The sequence below is a fragment of the Camelina sativa genome, chromosome 20 (genome assembly GCF_000633955.1).
Source record: "Camelina sativa cultivar DH55 chromosome 20, Cs, whole genome shotgun sequence".
NCBI classification, from domain to species: domain Eukaryota; kingdom Viridiplantae; phylum Streptophyta; class Magnoliopsida; order Brassicales; family Brassicaceae; genus Camelina; species Camelina sativa.
The window spans coordinates 12,925,406-12,944,716 of record NC_025704.1 but is presented as its reverse complement, the minus strand read 5'-3'; the positions used below and the strand labels follow the sequence as shown (position 1 = coordinate 12,944,716).

The following is a 19,311-nucleotide window of genomic DNA, read 5'->3' as shown; positions in this document are numbered from 1 at the left end:
AATCCATTAAATACAAAAAATAACATAAACTGTTTAACATAACTTTGTTTTTTATTGCAATATAACATTTTGACTCAGGAAACTCAGTGTAAAATTGATCAATCTATTTGAATTTGTTTTTGTTTTTTTTTTTTTGTTTTGGCCTTTGGTGATGCCGAAGAATTAAGAATACCTTGACATGTGTTCATGTGGATTAACAAGAGAGAGAGAGACACAAACAAGCTAGCATTAACATCCAAACAAATTCTTGTGATAAAAACCAGTCATAAACACCACATTAATAGCATTTTACACAACAAGACTAAACGAATTAGAGAACATGGGTAAAAGCAAATTGGTTATGGTTGGATGACCTATTCAGGGGTGTGTTGATTTATTGCATCAGTCACATCCTCCAAAGCATCCAAGCACTGAATGCGCACATCGGCCGTCATTTCAACCACATTTGCTCCTACGTCATGTAACTTACCAAGTGGGACGAGCTCTTCTTTCTCATCGTACCCAAACTGTTGCATAATGAGTCTGCACCACTAAATCAGAAAGATATAGAGTAAAAAAAAACAAACCAGAAAAAAGCTAACTTTTTTTTTTTTGTGGATGTAGGATGTAGGTGACCCATCAAAGACAACAACTCCGTCGTATCATGTTTCAATCCCTCAACGAGCTTGTCCAACACCATAACGCTCGGATAGCTGCCATTTGCACATCTCCTCCTGCTCCGAACCGCGAACCGTTCACCATTCTCAGACCAGCGTAAAAATCCTACAATTTTTTTTTTGAATTATTTATTTTTTGTAAGCTTGACTGATTGGTGTTTGAATCATATTTTGGATAGAGGTACTGAGATGGACGAGGTACTTGATGAGTTTGGCTACGAGTTTACAGTAACAGATCCCGTCGAGAGGTTTCTCCATTACGTACAACTTCTCACCTCTGATCTGGGTAACCTGATCCTGGAAGAGTTGTATGAACTGAAAGAACTCCTTCTGGAGGTGGTGAAAAAGATGGAAGAAAACAAAAATCTTGGTGACTGAGAGACCATTTTACCATTTTTTCTAATAGTTAACTTGTCTTTCTTTTACAATTTAATTTTGATTATATGCAAACAATCCATTTCATACTGCTTAACTCGATTATTATCTTTACTGTATTTGCAGATTTTTTTTACCAAATGAGTTTTGAGTTTGTTAATATTTATGAGATATCTATAAGATAAATGTTGACGTTTGTTTGTATTTTCTCAAGAATTTTTTTTTATGTTTTGTGTAATTTTTAGATTTCATTTAAGCATGGGATTACTATTTTTATATTTTTTGCAATAGATTTTTGAGAAATTTGTTATTTGAATCTCTAGTTTTCTAGTGATATTTTCCAGGATGACGGGTAGTGAATAACTGATGATAACCCGGATGAATGAGATATATTTGACCAAATTAAACAATTGGAGGAATATTATAAAGAGAGAATGAAAGAAATTAAAAAAGAATTAATGAATATTGTACATATGTAAATATTCTTCCTTAGTTCTTATATAATCAAGACTTAGTATAGAGATAATGAAACTTGTTTCTTTTAAATAATATAGAGATAATGAATTTTGCTTAATAATTGTTATTTTAAACACAATTCACCATATGGAAAAAAAAAAAACATAATTCACCTTTGTTCTGATTTGAAAGACACTTGTTACATGAGTGCGTACTAGGTACATTTATGTGAAATACACTTCTTTATTTGTTCTTACATAAGTGGATTTAGGTATATTAGATCATTTTCAACTCATCTTCATTTCAAACTCCAAATTCAATTTTAAAGAAAAAACTTCTCCAACTCATCTTCATTTTTATCTCCAAAATAGATATTTCCATATTTGGAGACTTTCAAGTTTCAATTCATTCCTCCAGTTTGGAGTAGATTTTTTAAATTAAAAATCAATCCTTTAACTCTAATGTATCCATAAATCAAAAGTACTTAAACTAGAAATTAAAAATAAACTTAATACAACAAAGATTAATAACTAATCTGGTAGATTATTTATTTTTATATTTAAAGGAGAAGTACAAAATAATGAATGACTAAAATTATGGCTCTTATTATATCAATTGCCACTAAATTATCATTTTTAGAAAAAAAATCTGAAATTAATAATGATAATTTGGTATTGATGAAAAATTCATTTCTATTATCCAGTTAGAAGATCTAAGATCCACATGTATTTAATATGAACCATAGCCAAAAAATAAAAAATAATAATTAATTAAGAACAAACTAAATTTTATTATGAAATATTTTTTAAGATATTTAATTTTGTGATTAGGGAATAGCTAAAAAAAAGTTAAACGAAGTAATATTTCTTTTATATTCTAATTAAGATACAAAAAGAATGTTGATTATAATTTTTTAATACCATCAAATAAATATCATTTATTTATATGATGAATTGAATTTTATAAACCATCACAAAATACACAAAATAAGCGATTTGAAAAATAGAGATTCAAGCAAAATGAAAACCACTAACTATACCATCAAATGAATATCACTTTGCTTAATGATTAATTTAATATTCTAAAATATCAATAAACATTTAATCAAATACAAATTTTTAAAATAAATATTTATACAAATTCTATTTTTTCAAAAATATTGTTAAAAATTAATACATGCTACAACTTTTCCATGAAAAATTTGATGAGAATTTGTTAGACATTTCCATTTTGAGATACCATTTTTCAAAAGTACTCTTTTTTGAAAATTTTTATTTTTGCCCTCTTTTACCCAATTACAATATATTAAATTAATTTTTAGAATTTTTTTTAGTTTTGGGTTCTCTATTAGGATATAGTTTTTAAGAGGATAGGGTTTAGTATTTGGGGTTTGAGGTTTAGAATTTAGTTATTTTGTATATTAAAAAGGGGTATTTTTGAAAATGGATAATGAAGGGGTATTTTTAAAAAATGACATAGAAAAATGACATTTTTGAAAATGCTCCAATTTTGATATATAAACTAAACATATTTTAAATTCCCAAAACGTGTTCAAATATGAATTAATTTATGTTATTTAAGAAGTATCTATTAAAAATCTAAATTGTTTCCTATAATTTCTTTTTAATACCATATACTCTTTACTATTGTTGGTTTTTATTCTTATCCTACTTAAAAGTAATAATTTTATTTTAATAAAGGAAAAATAATGTGATTGTTAAAATAAAATGTCTCTGTAATTAATAAACTTACCATACAATTCGGATTGTTTGTATATTTTCACTAATATTTTCTAGACAGTTAAGTTATTTTCTAAAATGGATCTTTGACAAAATCTTACAAAAAATTAATCACTATAAACAATATTATCTATATGTACATGCACAATCAAATATTCTTCATCTTCACATTTAACTATACAAAATAATTGTCTCGTATTGTACCATAAATCATTCTCTAAGTTCTGAAAATGATATATCATATAATATCTATCTATGTATCTTTTTGGTATATTTATCTATGTATTTATGCCACATATTAACAATCCAACTGTTTGTCAAAAAAAAAAAAAATTAACAATCCAACTAAAATTATAACAATCTAAATAATTGTGAAAAACCAAGACACAAAAAAGACAATCACACTAAAATGGTAGAATCTAAATATCACTCGAAGCAAATTAAAACAAACACACAAAAAAAAAAAATTACATTTTTCTTAGTTATTATAGAAAAGTTATCTTGTGGTGTACGACGATCCTTAGGTATAGTAGTACTCTATAATTTGATGCTCAATGATACTAGTATGTGAAAACGTTATTTCATCATTTCTTTGCTTTTGCTTTCGTTTTTATCTTTGCAGAATCTCTTTATATAACATCAACATAGTGGAAGAGTTAAACTTGATCAGAAGAACAATACACACACACTGACACCACTATGGATAAAAGGAATTATGTACATCCAAAACTATAACAATGGGATGGAAAAAAAAAAGAACAAACAACAACAAAGAAGTTAACTTCTCTTCTGCTGGGATTCGCCGGTAGGGAGAAACTTACTCTCCGGTGACCGACCACAAATAACACGCCGGCGACCACATCAAAAGGGTATAGAAACTACAACTTAGGCGAAGTTGCATAAGCTGTGTGCTATAAGAACATGTTGATTACCATTAGTAACAGTATTAACGTGTTTCCAACAATGTCCATTGATGGCTTCTGCGGCGCAGCATTGTCACTAAACTGTCCTGCATTCACATATTCGCTTCTTCCACTGCTGCTAGTCGCTGAGACATTTACCGACATTGAACCTGAAGAAAATATCAAAGTTGAGGGAGTTTTAAAGTGATTTCATTGCTTTTGGGTGTCATTTGGGTTGTAAAGTGATGAGAGTGATGAGAATTACAGTCATAGTTTGCCCATCCGATTCTCTGACCGACCAGATCATAAACAAAAATTTTGTCTTTAAGAACCAAATCTGCAGAACAGAGATGAAGAAATCGTTGTATTGTGTTACCAAACGTAGATTTCAAATAACAAAGGTTAAGCTTTCGATTCGGGTTACCTCCAAGGATGGTTATACCCTGATTCTGTATCCTTTGAAAACCGATGCACCACACTGCAGTACCTCCCTAGAAAATAGAGTGCAGAGACAAATGTTTAACCAAAAACCAAAAAAAAACCTCAAGGTTCATAATTTGAGAGCAGATACCTATGAAAATGTTTCGAGTTAAATACACTTACAACGTTGTTCTGCTGTATGAGGTAATCCTGTGGATTTAAGAACATGGATGCTCCACCAGCAAAGTTCAAGCTAACTGGAGGAAATATGTCTGCAACACTGATCATCACAGTACCATAGAAAGGTTCAGATTTTTCCACTATATCGATACCAATTAGGAAGACATGGTTAAGATAAGAAAATTGGAAAGAGGAGTATATACCTCGTAGCTATTACGTAACATTGGTTCCCTTTCGAAACAACGGGTCTGACCGACTGTGAAACAGCATTTGTTATCTGAAAAAATTTCATAACAAGATAGCATGTAAGATAATGTATAGAGGCATATTGTAGAGTTACAACCCAATGGAGTACAGTTATAACTACAATTCTCAGACAGTTCAGTGTTATCAAAAGGATATAGCAATGGGAGGTTTAAGGACTTACAGCTTCAACAAAAGGAACGTAGGCTGCTTCAGAAAGGTATGCCAGTGTTGTACCAGTGTCGATGATTGTTCCTTGTCCGTTTGATGTGGAGAAGACTGCTGGATTGATAGGTAAAGGTTGGCCATTCACAGAGATGCTCAGCAGATTCACATTGTAATGAGGCCTAAAATATTTGCACGCAGATCATGCTTTTTAATCACTCTCAAAACATATGAACAAAACGATTTTGAAATGAAACGGTTTTGAGGGATAAATGTAACTAACTGTGATGGAACAAGTGGAGTAAAGACCATGTTTGGCTCCACAATCTCTCCAAGAACCAATATGCCTCCGCCTCCATTCTCCCCTTTCAAGCAGTGAGAGAACACTCTTGGAGCTAATCCCTGAGAAGCAAGCTGAGAAATCACAGACATCCCTTGCTGCCCAAACCCAAAGATTCCATCAACCGCTCTATCCGACTTCACTAAATCTCCCGTCTGCGAGGTGCTACATCTGGTTCCAGAAAAAACAATCCCACATTAACAAAGTCAAGAGTAGTGGCCCATATTTGATGCCAATGAAACAAAGGATTCGCTGAAATAAACTCACCCAAACACAACCTGAGCCGTTGAGTTTGGGACCAGCGAGCTTCCGACAATCATGTCAAATTGCAAAAGATCAGAGACGTAAAACCCCGAGGTACCACTTCCATCGCCATACTGAAACGTGTAAGCACAAAGATTGTTCTGAACAGAACAGCCTGAATCAGATGACTGAATACCCCAACTGCATCTTTGATCAGAACATGACACTGGTGATGCTGTTACAGAGTTTCCTGGATCAAAGAAATTCAACTGAATCTGCAAAAGAGATGAACATTCATATTAATCTCAAATCACAGAATTCAAAATATACAAATATAATGAAAGATGTTATTCAGAAGCTTTACTTGGAGTCCACTGGTTTGAGGGCAGCCATTGCAAGAAGCACAGCTAACCCACAAAACATCACTTCCTGTATCAACCTGTACATAAAAATCTTTTGGAGGAGATCCTAATCGCAGCTTCGTGTAGTATAATCTGTACAAAAGTCAAACACCAAAACTAAGTAGAAGACAACAAAAAACCAAAGAAAACAACTTTTTTTTTTTTTTTTTGATTGAGACATAAGAAAACAAACAAAAATTTTGGCAGAACATAACTGAGATATACTCAGATATTGTATCGAACACCTTACAGGCATTGCCAACACAGTCGATCAACCCCTAAAACAAAAGAAGAGAACAAAGATGAAATTTTTTTGAATTTACCCAACAACGAAAGGATCAAAAGTTCCATCGACGGGGAAATCTATAACACCACCTAAGGACTGTAACAACCTGCCGTGTCTAGCTTTATCACGAGCCATGAGCTGACTCAGTTCCATCTCATGATTCGCCGGAATCACTCTTTCGAGTTTCAACGCCGCCGGGAAACCGTAAGACGAAACCGCCGCAGGTAATAATAAACAACAACAAATCAGAATAGATACCGTAACCCGAACAGCCGCCATATATAGATAGCTTCCCCCGAGTTGGGTTCTTCTGCTTTTGTGAAGTGTTTTAACAAGATCTCTTCCTCAGAAATCAAAAAAGGATCATTCTTTTTGTTGTGGGTACGACGGAGAATGATGAATCGACGACGACATAATAGGGAATTGGAGAGAATTGAGTCGTCAAGTTGTTTAATACGGATCCGTAGACTCGAGATTCATGTAAAAAAAATAAAACAGAAGATTTTGATTTGTGTACTAGTGTGTTGTCGTTGCTTTGCTTGTCTTTGTCCTTTTTGGGAGAGAGAGAGAGAGAGAAGTTAAAAGAGAGTAGTAGTAGATTAATCCCCAGAAAAATATGTACCAGTGCAGATTACGCCAATGTCACATGTGTTTTAATTCCATTGTTTCTGTTTTTATATTAATCGATTTATTTTTCCCCTATTAATCGGTTTTTTTTTTTTTTACAAAAACTTCTCCAAATAACCATATCTTTCATGTTTTTAATTGTTAAATAAAACGCATATATATAACTACAAATATTACATATTTATACTATAATTCATTCAGGCTAATATGACATATTTAAGAAAATCGGATATTCTAGTTTGATAGATTCTAAGGTGGGTCAACCATAATTAAAAAAAAAAAAATCTCTAATCAAAATGTTGGGAAGTCAATGACAATGATTGATAATTTGATATAGATGCTTGAAAAACATAACGTATAGATGCTGCTTATCATAAGATAAATATTAATCTTAGTCGATGAAAAAAGAGAGAGATCAATTATTTTTTCTATATGCAAGTTTTGTTTCATTTCAGAGTGGTATTCTCATTGATTATTTTTCTACATGCAAGTACTCTCGTTTCATTTTCAGAGAGTGTGTATATATTATTATTATCATTTTATCAACAAATTAATACTTTTGAGACAAACTTAATTAATGACATGTATATGCAAGTTTTTAAAGAGGGCATGGTCAAAGTTGCTTAGCAAACAAGTAAAAAAAAAAAAAGAAAAGAGTATAGTTGTATAAGTGAACAAAGATTAGGGTTCATAAAAACAAAAACAAAAATGGAGACCAGTCAATGGAAGGGTTATTTCTTGGCAATTAGCAAGCACCATCTTCTTTAGCTTTCTTTTTTTCTTTTCCTTTTTCTTTCCTCTGGTTACCTAAACCACATAATGCTTACTTTTGACGCACCTCTTGCTTTACTTGCATAGCATATATTATAATTACACACGAAAAGCAAGTGTGTATAACAGTATATATATGTATATACACACACAATTTTGTAGGAGTATTTATTTATACGTACGTGTATAAGAATCAATTGGAATCCATCGGAATATAAAAAGCAAGTTATATAATACTATTGACATAGCGATCAACATAGGATATTTTCAACCAAATTGATGAAGAATATTAGGTAATTCGACGACTTGATTGGTTTACGGGTCAAATGTATTATATATTCCAATATTGTATATAGATAAGTTTCTACCATTCTCTGTTGTATTACCAAAAGCATCTATGATCTCTACAAGAAAACACGTACGAAGTTTAAGTTTGATACATAGTTTTTACCTTTGATCCGTTTTATTGATGATTAAATTTTAAAAGTTTATTTTTCATGACAATAAGAATTTTACGTACCAAATCTTCAGCAAAGTTTTTAAAAAGATAAACATCTTCAACTTATTATATAGTGTAGTGGTTTGGATCAAGGAGCTTTTAACTGTAGCAATGCAATCAAATAAAATGGTTGTATAACATTTTTGGATAAACAAAAGCAATGCCTTTATTTTTTCCTTTGAGGCTAAGTTATGAAGGTGTGGTGTCACATTCCATCCGAATGTCTTTTATATTGTTTCGAGGCCCTAAATTTATAAAAGACTAACCATAATATCATTATTTCTTTACTTTACTTTTGGCTTTGTCATCAACATTTGTCCCATTTTCAAAATTTTCTCTTGTCATGTCTTGTTTTTAAATATGTAATTTTTCTTTATATTTAGACACAACATGATTAGATATCAACTTAATTACTTGATACAATTACAACACAAAATTTATTGGTTTCCAACACTAATATAATTATATAACTTATCTTAGCCACAAATAACAACGATGATTCAACGACGAGAGTACAGAGTACAGACAAATGAGCTACCCCAATATTTATTCATATTAATTCCGGTTTCGCCATAATTAAAAAAATGCTTTTCTTTTTTATAATTATTAATATGTTATGGTCGCTTTCCATTGGACCAAATGAGTGAAGTTTTCATGAAGTAGTATCCAATCACATTACTGTGCAAAAACATTAAGAAGGAGAGTATTTTCTATTGTAACTTTGATCGATATTGCTTTTTTTTTTTTTGGCTAAGTTCTATATCATGTAACTGAGTTAACAATCATATGCTTTTTTATAAATTTTGAATTTGACGAAAAACACTGCTGTACTTTAATTTTGGCCAAAACAATCACTGATGTACGTTGTACAAATCGCATGACTACGTAATAAAAATAGTACTTTAACCGATCCAACAATTTTAAATTCTTTACACCCATTCAACGCATTCAATACAAATTGTCGGCTTTTGTTATGTTCACGTTTTAGAATATTCAAGATATCGAGTTATACACTAAAAAATAAAAATAAAAGAGATCAAATAAGCCAATCTGTTTGAGTCGGGCAAGTATAATCAAATGAGACACACAAATTGGTTTCATTATTTCGACGACCCATATTGTAATGGACCACAGTCCAATATCCAAAACTCTATATCTTGACAACTTGAACCTCTTCATATATTACATTAAAAAGGAAAAAAAAGAAAAAAATCAACAGTAACTTATTAGTTGTAGTATGACTTACCTTCATTAGTACTATGAGTTTTATGAAACTTTTGAAGAATGGTAACATTTTAAACCGACTTTGTGACATTTCTCTTTAAATACCCTAACAATGACTTTGAAGAACTTCATTGAGCATATAGATAAAACATTTCCTTTTTTCAAAGTCTCAAAGTCTGTATAGCGTACAATGGTCTTCTACCATAGCGTTCTCATCACGTCGTGGACTGAGAGAGACTGAAAAGCAACTGCAACTACTTATAAAATATTCAAAAGTCTAGCCCAATCCCAGTACAATCTCAGTAACTATTGCAATAATACTACGGATGTACGTAAGTAGTTATTGATTTATATTTTATTGCTTTATACTATAACCAAACAAACTTTAGATTGATATGTTAAGATCTCTCAGATCCTTTTGGTACGTTGAAATCCAAGAATCAATTATTTTAATTTCTTTCTCCCTTTGCCTCACCAGCCACTCCGGATCTTCTTTGCTCTTCAAGGTAATGTCCTGACAATGCGAACCAGCACATATATTACATTTAAAACATATTGTAATAATCAAATTACATTAGAAATATATTCATTTTAAATCAAAATTGAAAATATAATGAATTACGTACCATTCGTTGTGATGGCGACTACAGTATCTGAAATATCCTCCAAAATTCTGGAAATATTAGAAAAATTTCTGATAAATTACCTTGTGTACGTTGATTTACTAGTAACTAATTCAAACATTTATGAACAACTAATTCTATTTATTTACCCGCCCACACTGTATGGATCTGACAACCCATTGGAGAAGATTATGTTGCTCCCAAATTTTCGGAGGATTAACTTGACATCCTGCAATATATATATATATATTTATATAGTAAGTTTTAAATAACTATTTTCATAAAAAAAAAAAAAATCATTTTTAACAAACTATTAAAAAATTCGGTCCAAATAAATGGAATTGAAGGTGATGTTCAAAATATGAGTCTNAAAAAAAAAAAAAAAAAAAAAAAATCCAAGACTCAAATGATGATATCTATACGAAATATATACAGTTGTACAAATAGACTACTATAAGTTTACCAATACGTTACTATTGTTTGAAAAAAAGTAACAAAAACTAAAATAAAAAAATTACATCGTAGACAATAAATATATACAAGGAACTCCAAAAATATCCAATTTACCAGAGTTTTCTACACGATGGTTTAGTGTGGCTTGTGTCATTGACTCAGCTATTTATGATGACTTTAAAACTAGTTGATTAAATATAAATCATATAGACCTGACCTGAATGCCGAAATACGTTGTGATCCAATGTTGTCTAGGTGGGACACCGTAATTTGATTCACAGCCCTCAATGTAACTGGTCATATTAAACGGTGCTGTCGGGAACATGGTATCTTGTTTGTCATATCCCACCGGCATAACAATTTCACTGCAGCTCTGTATAAAGATCATTCATGTAAACCAGTTAAAAAAAAAAAACATCACTGATGTATATTTTGCAAATAACACTATTATATTTTAACAATTTTTTTTTACATATTAATATTAACTAGACGAATTAAGAAATAAAACAATGTAAATCATTAAATTATTTTTTAGATTCCACTAAAATCTCTCTAAATCTAAAATTCACAAAATTAACTCAAATGTGCTTATAAGTCAAATATATCCCCTTTAAATGTAAAACTGATATCGTGTTTTGATATGTCTTTTGATGCACATATACCTGCCATCTCCATGCGATAACATTGTTTGTTGGCTGCGCAAACATATTGGGATCATAGCAAGTTCGGTTGCCTACTAAAGCGACAACACCGGCAAAAATCCTGTCGAGTAAATCATGTTTACTGTTTGGTGGGTTGGCATTGATTGCATTGCACACGTTGGTAACCCAATAACTAGGACCCCGGTTGTATTGAACGGATTCGGCATATATCGTGTTCAAAAAGTCTTTGATATTGGAGCTTCCGTTCAATGGACTGATAGATAGTTGTAACGGAAGAAATTAAGTGTAGAATGTAGATTAACTCAAAAAAAGTAACATAAAAATTAAGATAGTTCTCTCTTACGCGCAAGTTTTGAATTTTTTGCTGAGAATCAAGAGACCTTGGGGTTTGGCAGCAACTCTATCGATTTCTTTCCAAGATTTACGGATTGTGTTATAACATCTTTCACTTGTTTTCTGATGGGATATGATATATGTTTAGAACAATAAAACGAAAGATGTAACTAATTTTTAGTAAATTAAAGGTAAAATCACTTAACCACATGTAACATCGTCAAAGATTAGTGAAGACGAGATAGTTGAAATGGATTAGTTGTGATAAAACAAAAAGAAAAGGTCCTACAGTTGATATCTGGTATAATTTATTGGATCATTAATATTACCTTGAAAACTTTGGTTACGATATAATAATAACCAAACTTAGGACGAGTATCTTCAAAGTAGAGAAGAGGAGCTGAAGATGCTAATGCTCCAAGTGCTATGTGTGGATATTTTAGCCTGAACCATGCCGCTAACACTTTGTGTACAACGTATAAATAAAATGATTATTTACCTTCATATAATGCTATATTTAATACTATCACTGAGTCTGAGACTAAGGAGATCATAAGATTTCATATAGTAATCCGTATTATAGGAACATGTGTTTAAGAGTAACTATGTCACACAAGCCTTATAATTTATGTCTATGATATAGAATTATCNTATAGAATTATATATATTATAGACTTACTTCCACCATAGGATCCTCCTATGACAATGATAGGGCTGTGTTTGGTAGAGTACTTCTCCTTAACGTGCAAGAGAATTGTTGCATAGTCTGCTAGGGCTTGTGCTGCGTTCAAATACCCCAACGTACTTGCGTTCTTCAAAGCTTCTTCTGCTGATCCAAATGGCATCGTCTTACCATAATACCTATGCTGTATTACATATTGTATGCATTTATTAATAAACATTACATACGATTTATATATATAAAGTTTTATACTCACACCTCTATGTAGACGAGGAGCGCTTTAAAGCGGGGACCGTTGTCACGAAGAAAGCCAACGGCAGACAAGTCAGAATCTAATGACGATTCCTCTCCAAGAAATGCTAAGATCGGCGCGTTTGCTTTAGCACCACCCCAGTGCGTAGAATCAATGGCGTATCGTTGTTGAAAAGTCATGTAGCTTTTGGGTGTGAATGTGAAGTGATCGAGGGTCTGATTAAAATAGAACATCTTAAGGTCAGATGCATCTACTTTTTGTGTNTTCAAAGCTTCTTCTGCTGATCCAAATGGCATCGTCTTACCATAATACCTATGCTGCATTACATATTGTATGCATTTATTAATAAACATTACATACGATTTATATATATAAAGTTTTATACTCACACCTCTATGTAGACGAGGAGCGCTTTAAAGCGGGGACCGTTGTCACGAAGAAAGCCAACGGCAGACAAGTCAGAATCTAATGACGATTCCTCTCCAAGAAATGCTAAGATCGGCGCGTTTGCTTTAGCACCACCCCAGTGCGTAGAATCAATGGCGTATCGTTGTTGAAAAGTCATGTAGCTTTTGGGTGTGAATGTGAAGTGATCGAGGGTCTGATTAAAATAGAACATCTTAAGGTCAGATGCATCTACTTTTTGTGTTGATCCATCAGGTGCAATCTTTAGCGTTGTTGGAGAAATCGCAAGTCGGGCAACTTTGGAGTGTGCGAGAGATATGAAATAAGAAGGCGATGTTGAAAATATCAATAGAAGGAGAAGTGTAAATGGAAGAGACATTTTGGGAGTGTTTCGTTTTATCTTAGTGACTTAGTGTGGTATAATGATGTTCACTAGCTATGTTGGCTTATTCCAAGTTCATGCACCAAAACCTTTATATATATATAGACCCCCAAAAGTTTTAATTAATGCGCACTATATTATATTTCTATTATATTATATGCTTGTTACGTTTGATGTTTATTCTGCCTTTTGTGCGAATCGTTTTATATATTTGAAGTTCTAGACTTTCAGAAATTATGTATATGTTTCGGATTTAACATCAGAGAAAATTCCACAAAACTAGGAGTCGGATTTGGATAGTATCTCTTTAATATTCAAAGTAAACTGAAAAGAAACATATGTTACGAACGATCTAAATCAATCTACTTGATCATAGAGATCTTAATCAAAGAGACGTACATGCTTTGGTCACTCCACATGACTATAACGTACTTATTGCTATTTTGACGTGTGATGAGGATTCTAAGATAAGCCGATGTGTACTCTTAAAAGTATTTAGATGCGAGAACCATTAACCCAAATGGGCCAAAACTGGACTTAACCGGCACATTCATCTGATCTGACTACATATCAACTGTGGAATGTTGATTTATAAAAGTCGGTTCTTTCACATCCACTGTCTCTAAGTCTCCTACTTTAAAACAAAACCTCCACATCCGCCTGTCCAATGGATTTTGTAATATTAAAGAATATTAGTAATCAAACATGTGCAGTTGTCACATCATAGTCTTCAAGTGGAGATCTGGACTTTAGAAATTTGTTCCGTAAGTTGACTTGATTCGTACGTAATCTTTCAATTCTCTTAACCGGCCATATTGCTAAAATATCTACACTGACCGATCAAACCATATTTTCCTCGGAGTCGTCTAATTGATCAGACAATAATAACACACGGAACTTTTATTCAGTCTCTAAACCAGACATTGCTTACTTTATCATCACGAAATTTCTATATGACATATACTTACAATTTTTTGAATTTCACACGATTTAATGGTTCAAATTAAGAATTATAGATGGGCTTGTTATGTAAATTCAAATAAAATTTACTAAAATCGATAAGAGAAAGAAAGCATGTACTAAAAGACAATTCATAATTATGAGTATATTTTCATTTCAAATTTCATCATAAGCTTATAGATAGCTATATATATCTATTCTTCCATCATATTTTTCTACAAGTAATTTTTTTTTTCGGGAAATTCTGATGTAGTACCCCGTATCTTTTTAACCTGTTACTGTCACCTTCCCATTCTGCATTTTATTTTGTTGCGTAAATGTTTGGAATGGTATCAAAAATAGACTATAAATGGATGTTGTATCAAGTAAGCAAAAAAATATAAAGAAAAGTTACATTTCATAATTCATATTAATGTTGTCATGTTGGTAAAGGTTGCGCGTGCAAAGTGATGGACACATATGTTCATTGCACGTTTGGTTACTGGCACCACAAATATACATGCTTGCTTCATGAAACTGCTATCATTTCTTTATCTTTTATCTTTTTAATGTATAATTTTCTGTTATTATACAAATGGTGCCTTTGGCCCAGAATTTCACTTCCATTTTTTTAATAATAGTTGAATCCTCAAGTTATAGGTTAAGAGACCTTGTGATATGTCTATATTTTGTCTCTCCCTAGCATATATTTATCATGCATTTAGCTAGGATAACTCATTGTTTTGCTTCATTTTCTAGTCCTTTCTATACACTTTGCATGTCTAGGTAGTTCTTGCATCATACTTGCATACATTGTGCATTTCAGAGTATTTCAGGTATCCAGAAGACGTCGGGAACGCATCGCTCGACCCATCCGCTGCACAACACTCCCGGAACCGTCTCTCGAGCCAATCTCGCAACACTCCCGGAACCGTCTCTCGAGCCAATCTCACAACACTCCCGGAACCCTCTCTCGAGCCAATCTCACAACCCCGATCGAGCCCCTCTCTCGAGCCAGTCCCATCCGCTCGATCGAGCCATCCGTTCGAGCCGTTCCACTCGAGTGGGATTTAGCTTTCTACGTCTTCATCAAAGTTGTAGAGAATTGAGTTATCTTCCCAACGCCGTTTATTTCAAGCCAATCGGAGGTGTACACCACGCTCGAGCCACTCTCACTCGCCACACACTCCAGCTTGTTTGATCGAGCCACTCTCTTTTGCCACGCACTCCAGCTTGTCTGATCGAGCCGCTCTCTCTCGCCACACACTCCAGCTTGTCTGATTGAGCCACTCTCACTCGCCACACACTCCAGCTTGTCTGATCGAGCCACTCTCTCTTGCCACGCACTCCAGCTTGTCTGATCGAGCCACTCTCTCTCGCCACGCATTCCAGCTTGTCTGATCGAGCCACTCTCTCTCGCCACGCACTCTAGCTGCCTTCACGCGAGCCACGCTGACATTGCATTCCACTCGATGCACACGAACTCGATCGTACATGTCAAGAAGTAAGACGTTTGGTCTCACACGCTTCAGGGAATTCCCAAACCGACTCTTCACCGTGTCGTTTTAAGTTTTAGGGCTTTCCATGTTGGACTACTATATATACATTTTGGTAAGTCTCTGCGGAGACATCTTATCTTTTATTTCGTATTGTTTTCTTTCCCAGAAGGTTTTTAACCTAGCCACAAAATATGTTCTGAGACTTGTATTCCGATATCTTTGAGATTTATTCAGTTTTGCATTGGATTCCTTTTACAAAGTTGTTCATCTTATTTTTATCTACCTAATAATGCTTGTTTCAATGTTTTCTGTGTTTGCATCCTTGATGATGAATTTCGGATCTGAGTAGTGTGGTAGTTCTTGAGGATGGGATAGATTAGGTGGAGGATCTTAGGATGTAGAGTGTTTAAGCTTTGATTGTATGATTCCCTTCTGGACTAGAGTTAGAAATACTAGTTTCTCTCTGATTAATTCGAACTAGGTTTTAGACATTTCCGCACCCAAAAGGTGTTCGATGAAATGTCTGACTAACTAGTGCCAAAGACTTACGTTTCTAGCCTAAGAGATTAGTTGACTAGGCTGTTTGTTGACGTGAATGAACTTGTTTTTCATGCCATGCTTGATCATGTTTCTCTAGCGAGAGCTAGGTTTGGAAGTAATTGAGTTTGAGTAGCTTTTGTCAAGAGATTGGATTATCTAAGAAGTGATGTTCATTGTTTAGGGATGGTTTGCTTGTGGCATGTTAAATACTCTATAGACTAGGATACTCTACCGACATCAATTACTCCCATCCTTAGGACCTCTTTCTTTCTGATTTTTATTACATTCCTGAGACTGTTTCGTTTCTTGCTTTTTAGTTCATGCTTAGACTCGTCTCCGTTTTCATTCATTTTAATTTCTCGTTATGCATTCTTGTTTCTAGTTCTGTGACTCGTTTCTGTTTTGCATCTTAACCGTTCTAGGATTGTTAGATAAAAACACTCTCTTTGAATTGGCTTGACTTGTAATTTCTTGATTGCATCTCAATTATTAGTAAAGTTTCCCAACTGGATTGACACATTAAGTATTACAACTGCATAAGGTTAATTGAACCTGCTAGGACATACAAAAATCTTAGTATCACCTTGTACAAATTAAATATTAGTCTATCAATCGGATCTTCAAATTGGCAGAACTATAACCAAAAAAGTATTTGAAAACTAACCCAGAACTGTAATCTAATAATCTTGGAAAACTATAACTTTCTTTAGCGGTTAAGTCACATTTATATTCTTTTAAACTTTTCTATGTCAAAAAAAAAAAAGAAAAAAAAAAATCAAATTCACTTCTAGCTCAACAAATTCGTCACTTTTATTTATTTGGTCGTAAAATATGGCTTTTGTAAACTCCATAATATTCTTTAGCCATTCATGTCTTTGAAATTGCCTGTTCTAGTAAAGTCCCTTTTCCTTCTACTAGATTTTGTGTGGCAGTTCAGTTTTGCCTAAACGAATATATATTTCCCTGACAAAAACATGTGGCTTATAGTCATTGTTGCTTGCAAGTATTGTAACGATTCTGTCTTCAACATCGGATGAAGACCTTTAATTATCAAAAAAAGATATTTTAAAAACATCGAATGGAAAGGCCACGACGAAGTGGAGTATAAAGTTGTGAAAGTAGGATAATGGTTACTCAAAAAGCACTAGGTTCAGTTTACATAATTTCTGACATTGTTTGTTCTTTGCAATCCAAACGAGATTATTGTTTGGATTAACCTGATCATAAGAAAAACCATGACATTTACTACAATCAAAGGGGTAATCCAAGGTAACTTAGAGTTAGAGTGGTTAACAAAAACAAAACAAAAAATCTTCACAAATGTGGTTCTGATAGATCGATCATTAACTTATAAATCTAAAGTATGTTTCATTATAAAAAAATGGATTTATTTTGAATTATATTATATACTAATATATGTCTTTAGATTGTGACAAAAAAATATATCTTTAGAAAAATTAATACAATATTTATGAAATTTATCGAATTAAACAAGATACAAGTGTACTTGACTAAAGAAAAAAAAAGTCAGTTTTCAAAGAGTTCAAAAGATGTTTTTTTCAAAATCTAATTGATACTTGAGCCTTATATATATATATGAATCTACATAAATCATGTGACACAATCCGTATTCACAGTTAATTAAATCTGCTAAAAACGAATCAGTCTCCTTCTAACTCACCGTTATTCCATTATGTAGTTTCAGACCATGAAACTTCAGGCTGACTGTAATGAATAATAATATCATAATGCGCATGCACTCATGTATGTATACAAGAGATATATATAACGTTGCTAAAACTAATCAAATATTCAATCATATATTTTCCATTTGTTATGATAATTGATTCTTGTTTGCGTGGGGACAGTTTGCAATTGAGTAATCCACTATCGATCTTTAACTAAATATTGGTTCGTGACATTGAACCTCTCTTATTGATTTCGGTATTTCGATGTCCCAATCATACGTGTGATACTGATGATGACAAAATAAAAAACAAATATCATACTTGATACTGGTGTTGGTTTTGGATTTCGATTCTTAAAGTTCAAAACTCTAGCCCAATTTTAATAACTAGTGCAATAGCCTTTTTTATGGATGCAAATAATTATATTATTGATTTATATATCACTAAGTTGAGGACAAATATATATATATATATATATATAAACTAATAACTAATAACCCGTGTTATATCACTGATTGGTATACTGTTTAAGTAACTTTAATTAATTAATAAAAGAGTTTTAGGTGTGTAATATTTTAAAAAGATATTAAAATGTATATTTTGTTTTCATTAACTGAAAATGTTGAAATGTAAGTGACAATCTAAGAACAACTCATACGGAAGAGAATCTCAATGTAAAATAATAAAAGACCATTAAAAAGTCTCTGCTTCTCCATAGAAACTCTTTATTTAATTTTAACTTAATCAGTATTCCTAATATCTTGTAGACTTCAGTACCAATTATTTTGCAAAGATTTAACCATCCACTTATGGTTACATCATTCAAATTATTTTCTATCGATATTAAGTCATCTTCAATATCAAATTTCACTTGCTACCACAAACGTCGCTTGCCACCCTATCTGAAGCTCAATTTAGAAGCACCCCAACTTCATTTGCCATATTTATCTCATCATCTAGAGTGGCAATTTGAGATCTCCTATTTTCTTCGCTGTATAACCAACCATCTGAAACAATATAATAAAATTATCACTTCTGAGTTTCTGGATCCTGTTAGTTCTTTCCGTGCAGTAGTAAGAGTGTGTGTTAGCCCCTAAATCGTTATACATTTCTCCCAATTGACTAACGTCATGACGTGGATCTTGCATCTTCACCCACACATCAGTGGCATTCGTGCATGGTTTATATAATATATACCGTAGAGGTTTGGAATTTTGTTTAGCAATAATTTGAGATTAAATATGGTCAGTCTTAAGACCGTTGCTAATGGCATCTGTTGTATTGCTCTTAGCTGATTTTTATACAGAAAATAAGCGGAAAGCGAA

General features: G+C 32.7%; 2 protein-coding genes across 4 annotated transcripts; both read right to left on the bottom strand.

Annotated features, from left to right (window-relative positions):
- LOC104770640 (aspartic proteinase-like protein 2) lies at positions 3,855-7,038 on the bottom strand. 2 transcript variants are annotated; one of them, XM_010495097.2, is made up of 11 exons: positions 6,513-6,580; positions 6,336-6,398; positions 6,084-6,213; positions 5,744-5,994; positions 5,420-5,647; positions 5,156-5,318; positions 4,932-5,005; positions 4,732-4,828; positions 4,553-4,619; positions 4,394-4,465; positions 3,855-4,298 (listed from the first exon to the last, which is right to left on the bottom strand). In XM_010495097.2, the coding sequence occupies exons 2-11, from the start codon at positions 6,374-6,376 to the stop codon at positions 4,138-4,140; spliced, it is 1,284 nt and encodes a 427-aa protein (XP_010493399.1). In that variant the 5' UTR covers positions 6,377-6,398; positions 6,513-6,580; the 3' UTR covers positions 3,855-4,137. The 2 variants fall into 2 exon arrangements, with proteins under 2 accessions (XP_010493399.1, XP_010493398.1); XM_010495096.2 differs by lacking the exon at positions 6,336-6,398 and having other exon boundaries at positions 6,444-7,038.
- Positions 9,668-13,434, bottom strand: LOC104770639 (lysosomal Pro-X carboxypeptidase). Of its 2 annotated transcripts, XM_010495092.2 has the most exons (10): positions 13,170-13,431; positions 12,539-12,783; positions 12,278-12,464; positions 11,928-12,061; positions 11,609-11,721; positions 11,266-11,518; positions 10,821-10,976; positions 10,300-10,379; positions 10,154-10,200; positions 9,668-10,055 (listed from the first exon to the last, which is right to left on the bottom strand). In XM_010495092.2, exons 1-10 carry the CDS (start codon positions 13,315-13,317, stop codon positions 9,913-9,915), a joined length of 1,506 nt encoding a protein of 501 aa, XP_010493394.1. In that variant the 5' UTR covers positions 13,318-13,431; the 3' UTR covers positions 9,668-9,912. The 2 variants fall into 2 exon arrangements, with proteins under 2 accessions (XP_010493394.1, XP_010493396.1); XM_010495094.2 differs by lacking the exon at positions 12,539-12,783 and having other exon boundaries at positions 12,925-13,434.

Excerpts from the sequence above, each read along its gene's own strand:
- LOC104770640 (XM_010495096.2), bottom strand. The coding sequence starts at position 6,685 with ATGGCGGCTGTTCGGGTTACGGTATCTATTCTGATTTGTTGTTGTTTA. Across the intron at positions 4,829-4,931 it reads TGTTACGTAATAGCTACGAG|TGTTGCAGACATATTTCCTC; the intron begins GTATATACTCCT and ends TGTGATGATCAG. Across the intron at positions 4,620-4,731 it reads TCATACAGCAGAACAACGTT|GGAGGTACTGCAGTGTGGTG; the intron begins GTAAGTGTATTT and ends TCTATTTTCTAG.
- LOC104770639 (XM_010495094.2), bottom strand. The coding sequence starts at position 13,317 with ATGTCTCTTCCATTTACACTTCTCCTTCTATTGATATTTTCAACATCG. Across the intron at positions 10,380-10,820 it reads CAACGTATTTCGGCATTCAG|GATGTCAAGTTAATCCTCCG; the intron begins GTCAGGTCTATA and ends TATATATTGCAG. Across the intron at positions 10,201-10,299 it reads GATCCATACAGTGTGGGCGG|AATTTTGGAGGATATTTCAG; the intron begins GTAAATAAATAG and ends TAATATTTCCAG.